At 37.4% G+C, this 8935-nt stretch overlaps 1 protein-coding gene across 1 annotated transcript; it reads left to right on the forward strand.

Annotated features, from left to right (window-relative positions):
* Positions 1-2014: 2014 nt before the first annotated feature.
* LOC143530961 (uncharacterized) lies at positions 2015-8651 on the forward strand. Its single transcript, XM_077026369.1, has 8 exons — positions 2015-3266; positions 3864-5437; positions 6731-6849; positions 7261-7367; positions 7874-7955; positions 8041-8134; positions 8297-8361; positions 8507-8651. Exons 1-8 carry the CDS (start codon positions 2015-2017, stop codon positions 8649-8651), a joined length of 3438 nt encoding a protein of 1145 aa, XP_076882484.1.
* Positions 8652-8935: the final 284 nt, after the last annotated feature.

An 8935-nucleotide genomic window follows, 5' to 3' on the forward strand; every position in this document is an offset into this window, starting at 1 on the left:
TAAGGCACTACAAATGAGTATTTACCGTAAATATGAAAGCAAACTTTTAAAATAGAAACGATGATTATGGATGTTGATGAATTCTAATTTGAATTTATTCTTATTCATTCACATCCCAAAAATAAAGTATATATATTCATTTCCGATGAACACTGCTACTATTTCCATTTGCATGGGCTAAGCATGTGTACTAATTCACAGCCTAAAACTAAACTCCCAATGTTGACTTTTTTTAAAATTTTGTGGCCTTAGAAAACATGTGACCCAAAGCCCTTGCTTGGGTTGCAACCACTGTTGGGCCGGCCCTTGTTGCAAATTGCAAACACCTGTGGTTTTAAATATTATCAATTACTTAAATGAGCTCGATCCAGGCTTGTCTTACATTTTTGCCTTAGTATTTTGTATTTTAAGAATATGACTTTTCTTATAATGAACACTCATATTAACGTTTCCTAGATGTATACCGCAGCTAATCATCTTGCACATCAAATCATAAAGGAAGTTCTAAAGATAATTAATAGTTGGTAATGCAAAAGCGATAAAGTTGTGCCATAGAGTGTTAGAAGGTATATACGGATTATGTAAAAATTAAGTTGTACAATATCTAATTTCTGCAACATTGGCTATACACATAAATATCATCATTGTTTTTGTATAAAGACTTTATCGTATGTTTTAATTTTGTGAGATGTATAATTAATTATTAGCCAATGTTGCAGAATAATATTAGGCAAAATCACTTTTAGGAGAAGACGTTAGTAAGCTTTGGGTATTTAATTTGGATGTAGCGAAATCTTTGTAAGGTAACTCTGCTACTTGAGTTGAGATTAATCTTGGGTAAGGTAATTAATTCATTGCTGGTCACAAGTGTTAAATCTAAGAACTTGAGCTGCACGTTGATGTTTGACTAATTAGTCACAAGGGGAAAATTGGCATGATAAAAGTTGATATAGTCAAAACTAATAAACTGACTTATTTATATAATTATAAGATTGGGAGGAAGGTGCTTCACAGAGTTGTTTCTCATGCTTTGATTGTTGTACAACACTTATTTACTCTATGGACTATACACGTGTTTTTACCATCTTACGTGTCCTGTACACCCTTCATTTCTTTATTCTTCTTCTTTTCTTCTATATACAGCTGCATTATTGTTTTCTATAGTTCGTCTGACCACCAGCTAACAAAGTGTTTCCTGCATCGGACGAGTTGAAAACCTAAAGGTAATTTATTTTTGGTGGTGATTTTCTCTTTGTTGGACCAAATGCATGTTGTTCCGACCAATTTATATAGTTGTTGATAATGATTCTATGCTTTTGCTTTTTGTTTTTTTTGGGCCTGTTGCCAATTTACTTGTTAATTGATTATTTGTTGCATGTTGGGGGTTATTTTGATTGTTTGTCTTATATAGGGATGACAATTACTCCATTTTGGGTCGGTTTAAGAAAGTGCAAGCCACTTAACGGATTACCGAAAAATTACCCCTTTATACATGTTCATTTCATATTTGTTACATGTGAGTTGTTATTGTTTGTGTTATGCAAACATTACCATTTGATATATAAAAATAGTAGTTTGAATTATATAAAACAGAGGCTATTAATTATATCCACTCATTCAATCAGAGCAATATTTAACAATTGATTCAGTATATAATATTTAATGTTTGTTGTTTGTCAACCATTTAACTTTAATTTTCAATGTTTTAGGAATTTCTCATTCAGATTTTCTTTATAATGTTTTATTGCTTAATCTCTTTTTAAGGATCGTATGTTGTCGGATCAGCTGTTGTCAAGCATTCTGGCTGCTGGTAGTTATAGCACAAGAGGATTTACTGCATTATCAGGTATGTATTATGTATTCCTTTTTTTGTTTAATATTAGGTAGTGATATTCTAGACTAAGTAAACTACTTCTATTAACAACTCCTTTAAAACGGGGCGTAATTTTGCTATTGACAATAAAGTTATCTGCTAAACATGTCACAACGTAAACGGCAACGTTTTAATTGTCAAATGTCACCATCAAACTCCTTGACTCCTATAGCTGACAATATACGCCAGTCGTCCAACCCCTCTTCAAGTAGGACTTCTGATGATCGCCATCCTGATATTGTGTCACCTTTCTACATTGACAATGGCGATTGTGAACACGTGTGTGCCTCATGTGGTGCTCTCTTCTGGTATGATGAGCGCTTAGTCTCAAGATCCTCACGTCAAAATCTCAAATATAACGAGTGTTGCAAGGGTGGCACGGTTGTCCTTCCGCTTCCAAGAACACCTTATATAACTATAGTCCATCTTTTCCAGCAGTCTGAATTCATGACAAACATTAGGGCTTACAACTCTGCCTTTTCTATGACTTCTTTTGGAGCTAAAGTTGACAATATTATCAACCAAGGATCTGGTCCTTATGTGTTCAAGATATCTGGCCAGATTCATCACTGGCTAGGTTCTCTTTGTCCTCCTCCAAACCAAAGACCACGTTTTTTGCAGATGTATATTTATGATACTGAAAATGAAATCTCCAATAGACTTCATGCGTTTACTGATGACACTCATTGTTGTCTAAATGCTGAAACTGTTGCTGCATTGTCAAAAGCTCTTGAACATTGCAATGAGTTAGTCAAACTTTTCCGAACCGCTAGGGATCTCATTTCTTCTGTTGATAGCCCCAGTTTTAGTGTTTGTCTTTATGGCTCTGATAGGAGTCGTTCATATGACCGACCATCTGTTGGCACGCTCGGGGCTATTATTTCGGATGATGATGCGACATGTCATCAGTATGACATTGTCATTCGTCATAAAGATGAAAGGGTACAACGAATAAGCAAACTACACCCATTGTACATGCCACTCCAGTACCCATTACTTCACCCATATGGTGATAGTGGATGGTCACCGAATCTCTATCTACGTCTTCCCGATGGTACACGCAAAAAAAGACTCACTGTCAACATGTACTATAGTTATGTCCTACATGACCGACACAATCTACACACCTTACCATTGAGAGGTGGTCGTCTGTCGCAACAATACATTGTTGACGCCTACGTATGTATTGAGGAAAACAGGCTGGACTATATAAGAAACAACCAAAATTTGTTCCGATGTGAGCTCCTCCAAGGTATACATGATGCAGTACAATGTGGTGACACTGAAGCTCGAGACGTTGGTAAACGCATGTTCCTCCCATCTTCGTTCACCGGAGGGCCACGTTATATGTATAAGCATTATCAAGATGCACTTGCCATCTGTAGAGTACATGGTATTCCCCAATATTTCATTACCTTTACATGTAATGTTAACTGGCCAGAAATTAAAAGATACATGTCAAGATTTCCGTCGCCAAAACCTCAAGATCGTCCAGACATAATTGCTAGGGTCTTCCAAATGAAAGTCAAATTTTTCGTCAAATTCCTAAAAACAAAAAAACCTTTTGGTACTGTTGCTGCAGGTTGGTTACTCCTATTACTATACACACACTCTTAAATTATGTATTGTCTTTTGTACACTATTATCTAAGTTCGTCATCTTTTCCATGATATAATAGACGTATACACTATTGAGTTCCAGAAAAGAGGTCTTCCCCATTGCCACCTGCTGCTGTGGGTAACTCATGCATACAAGATTAGGGACGAATTGGATGTTGACCGGTACATTTCTGCCCAAATTCCGGACCCTTCCATTCATCCTCACCTGTATCAAATTGTTACTGACCTGATGATACATGGTCCCTGTGGTTTGTTTAAGCCAACATCCCCATGTATGTCATCTGGCACTTGATCCAAGAGTTTCCCTAAAGCTTACCAAGAATCAACATCAATTGACGACAACGGTTATGTGCACTATAAACGTCCATCAGATGGTCCCACTATTGTCAAAGCCTGTGTAAAAGTTGACAATGGATTCGTGGTCCCTTATAATCGTACTCTTTCTTTGCATTTCATGGCTCACATTAATGTTGAGTATTGTGGTTGGAGCATGCTTATCAAGTATCTTTTCAAATACATATCAAAGGGTGTTGATCGTTTCCGTTACACGATAACAAGTACGCAACGCCCGACAGACAATTCACAACAACAACTGTCACGTCTAAATGAGATCCACAATTTCCTTGACGGTCGTTTCATACGTCCACACGAAGCATCATGGAGAATCTTCAATTTTCGTATTCATGAAAGAAACCCAGCCGTTCAATCCCTCGCTGTTCATTTAGAGAACATGCAAAACGTTACCTTCAGGGACAATGATCTTCTCCATAATGTTTCGTCCAACACTTTCAACGGCCGAACCACATTGACAGCGTGGCTACATAACAACAACCATGACAACTCCGGCCATCACCTACGATACATAGACTATGTCACAGAGTATTCATGGAAACCACAATCAAGATCTTGGGTCAGACGGTCCTTAGACACTGAACCCACTATTGGCAGAATTATTTACATACACCCAAGCTCCGGCGAAACCTTTTACTTGCGTATGTTGCTAGGATATCAAAAGGGTTGTCAATCCTATGCTTGCATACGCACTGTGAATGGTCATTGCTATCCAACATTCCGTCAAGCATGTGAGATTCTAGGCCTCGTAGGAGATGACAAAGAATGGTCATCCGCAATTGACGAGGCATCATGTTGGGCTTCTACATCAGAGATCCGCGCTCTTTTTGTCCAAATGCTTCTGTACTGTGATCTCTCAAACCCACTTGAACTTCTTAACAAACATTGGCAAAAAATGGGAGACGATGGTCAACGTACATACAAGATCCGTAATGAATATGACTTAAACCAGTACGTTTTGTATGAACTAGAGCTTTTACTACAATCAAGTCCTTCTTGCAAGTCACTGAAAGATTACGGGCTGCCAATGCCTAACGCTAACATGTTACAACGACTTCAAAACAAGGTACTTATGGACGAAACAAACTACGACCGACAATCATTAGCTGCTGAACACATGTCTTCCTTGCAACTACTTAATCGGCAACAACGGTTGATATATGATCATGTTATGCTTGCTATTTCGTCAGGACAACAAACCTTATGCTTCGTGTATGGTCATGGCGGCACAGGCAAGACGTTCTTATGGACAACCATTATTGCTGCACTTCGTTCAATAGGCAAAATTGTTCTTGCGGTTGCCGCCTCTGGTATTGCCTCACTACTATTGCCTTCAGGCCGAACAGCACACTCCAGGTTCAAAATCCCATTAGACATGACAAACGAGTCAACATGTAATATTAAAAAGAACACTCAACTTGCACAACTAATGAACGAAACAACTCTTATCATATGGGATGAGGCGCCAATGAGTGATAAAAAGTGTTTCGAAACGCTTGACAGATCTCTTAGGGACATATTCAACAACAATCACTTACCATTTGGTGGCCGATCTATGCTACTTGGTGGCGATCTCAGACAAACCTTACCCATAGTACCTAAGGCACCAAAAAAAACTATAATAGCGTCTTCCATTCCAAGCTCACACCTTTGGCCACACTTCAAGGTGTTCAAACTGATAGAAAACATGCGACTTCATAGACCTAACCTTACAATACAACAAAGAGACCTTATATGCTCTTTTTCGTCATGGTAAGTAGAGGTAGGTGACGGGAATATAGGAACAGTAGACCCTGTTGACCCAAACACTACAAAAACAATTGAAATCCCTGCACAAAATTTGGTACCATACAAAGAGGATGCATTAACAGACCTCATAAAGTTCATCTACGACAATGAAACTTTAGAAAAACCATCAGCGACTACTTTGTCATCAAAAGCTACCGTCTGCCACAAAAACGAAACAGTTAATGAACTAAACTCATCAATCCTCGCTATCAGCCCCGGTATGACACAAACGTACCTCAGTGTTGACTCAGTTGTCGCACAACCAGGCGACCAAAACGACCACGAATCCCTATATCCTGTTGAATACCTAAACCTTCTTAACTTCAACAGCTTACCACCACACATTCTAGAACTGAAGATCGGTGCGCCTATAATGCTTCTTAGGAACCTAAACGCTATTGACGGCTTATGTAATGGCACGAGACTCATCATCACACAACTCCTACCAAGAATAGTTGAGGCACGAATCATGACGGGAAAGTTTATAGGACGCCGCGTCTATCTAACTAGGATAACATTAACACATAAAGACAAAGAATTACCATTTGAGATGAAAAGAACACAATTCCCGATTAGACTTTGCTACGCAATGACAATAAACAAAAGCCAAGGGCAATCTTTAGACAAAATAGGCATATACCTACCACATCCGGTATTTGCTTATGGACAACTATACGTCGCTTTATCAAGAGCAACCTCACCGCAATCATTAAAAATTTTAATAGTCCCACAAGATAATGAAGAATCCCAAATCACAAAAAACGTAGTATATACTGATTTTCTAGATGAAATACATACAGCACACAGCTACTAACATACAAAATACAACTATATTATCTAACATATATATTTTCTTACTTTACATATTCAAACAGAAATGACAAAGATACGCATATGTGATATAAAAGAAGGACAAAAGCCAGGAATCATCACTGTTCGGGTACTAAAACAATGGATATCAAAAGGCAGACGTTCGGAGCTATGCTACCTACTGGTTGACGAGTATGTAAGTAACAAACAACATAAAAAATTAACTGGTGAATTTAATATTTCATATAATACATTGATCAAAACAATCACATTTGTTATCATGTTGCAGGGTGATGCAATGGACGCCGTTGCAGACTTACATAACAGGTCACACTTCGAATCATTGATTCAGGTACAATCATGCTACAAGATCACCGACTATGTGACAATCCGGTCAAGAAGGTCGATGTCAGTTACTTCACACGCTGCTTCTATACAAATTGGACTCAAGGCTGAATTCGAGCTGATATCTGATGACACTATCCCGAAATGTTACTACGATATCGTGGACCATGATGTCCTAAAACAACGTCTTGGATCATAGGAGACACTCACAGGTAACATATACATGATAAAAATAAATTAAAAAAAATACAGCCCCTAACTAACACTGTTAACAAAATATCCCAGATTACATTGGACGCGTTATCAAGAACAAACTGACAGATGTTAACATAAGGAAAAACAAAGCATCAACAAACTGACAGTTGTGCGGAAGATAAAAATACAAGACACAAGGTAAACATAAACACTCTCTCAAACCATTATATACAACATAGGCAAAAACAAGTTAACTCACTCAATTCTCATGTGAAACAGCAACAACACTGTTCTCATAACCCTTTGGCCTGAAAAGAAACTTGATGAAACAACTTCTTTTGGGGATATAATCGCAATCGCATCAGCGAGAGTCACAGAATATGAAGGTATGTAAAAACATTGTTAATAGTCACAATCACAAACTTACTTGACCCTGCTGCCTACGAAGATTTACCATAAAAAGTTTACATTTTTTAGGACATTTACTAGATTTATGTATTTAGATCATCTAAACATTAAAGCATTGTCAACAGATTGGTTTAAACAAGTTCTGTCTCTTTAATCAAACTCATAAATGATCCTTGAATCAAACTTAAACTTAATTACGATTTTTGAGTTTCAAATAGTATGAAAATTGATTAATAGCAAAAGAAGAAAAATTATTGTCGTGAGTGGGATTTGAACCCACGCCTTTTCAGACTCGACCAAGTCAACCATCTTGACTTATTGTCATAGCAAAAGAACTTATATTTAACTTATCAAAGGGAACATTTACACACTATTAACAGATGTAAAGATAAGACAGAATGTGTTTTCAATTGGTTGTGTTGAATTGTTTATTTATTTCAAAGATAATTCTCATGAGTTAAGCATCATTCATGTATCGAAACAGGTACTCCACAGCTCGAGTCAACCCATATCACAGAAATTATTGTCAATCCAGCAGGCAACTACTTCCAGCAACATATTGACAGGTAAACAATTTTAGTTTTACAATGCATATTCTTTGGGACATTCATAAAACATTCCTAACTGACACAAAGTTTATAAAAAAAACAGGTTACTAGAGCTTCCACTGGAACAGCAAGACAACGAACACACAACACCAATCACAATCCGTCTGCTGCTGCAAAAACCACCTCAGTACAACTCAGTAAGCAATTACAAAATAAAAACGCAATAAAACATACAAAAGTCAAATCTCATAACAACATTTGTATGCAGCATCAAAGAACAAAATATACTTGCAACGCAAGAATCTGCGAAGTTGAGACCATATTTCGCACGATGTTCTGAATGCAAAAACACACTGCAGATACAACACAATGGGAAACCATCATTCGGATGCAGAGACCACAAGATTATGACTCCAGACTTCCGGTAAGTATCACAACCAGTTTTCCTAAATAAACAAATAAACCCAACTAAACACTAATTGCCATACACGACATGTACTGCCTCAATGCAGAGATAACTGACGACACAGAAACAACTGACACTGTAATCTACAATGAAACAATGCTAGATTACCTCAAAACAGATTGCCAGGTGATGGTAGAAGACATGGGAAACTACGACTCAAAAAAGCTACCACCACCAATCTCCACATTGATAGGAATGACTATGAACTTTACCCTCACAGTGAGGGGACACAGATCAATTATCATTAACAATATTTCAAAAACGACGGCAAACACAACAAATCTACCACCAACAACACCCGACCCAAAATACAAAAGACCATCACAACAAACAACAGGTACTCAATTACACATATAGTTTAATTGTTTCTATAGATTATTATGACTTTGGAAATACTACTAACTAATTTATGAATACAGGTCCGGGCGAAAAGAAGCAAAATAAGCATTGACAAAAACAAAATATTGGCAACACAAGGCCAAATCTTTTTGATTAACAGCTTAACACCACCCAGTAGTTTATTATGTCAATC

Source organism: Bidens hawaiensis, unplaced genomic scaffold, assembly GCF_021521415.1.
Source record: "Bidens hawaiensis isolate Kalapana, Puna unplaced genomic scaffold, B.hawaiensis_p1.1 tig00009067_1, whole genome shotgun sequence".
Lineage (NCBI taxonomy): Eukaryota > Viridiplantae > Streptophyta > Magnoliopsida > Asterales > Asteraceae > Bidens > Bidens hawaiensis.

Coding starts and splice junctions, on each gene's coding strand:
- LOC143530961 (XM_077026369.1), top strand. CDS start 2,015: ATGTCACCATCAAACTCCTTGACTCCTATAGCTGACAATATACGCCAG. Junction 3,267..3,863: donor TGCCATCTGTAGAGTACATG/GTATTCCCCAAT, acceptor AACGTCCATCAG/ATGGTCCCACTATTGTCAAA. Junction 5,438..6,730: donor TCAGACAAACCTTACCCATA/GTACCTAAGGCA, acceptor ATCATGTTGCAG/GGTGATGCAATGGACGCCGT.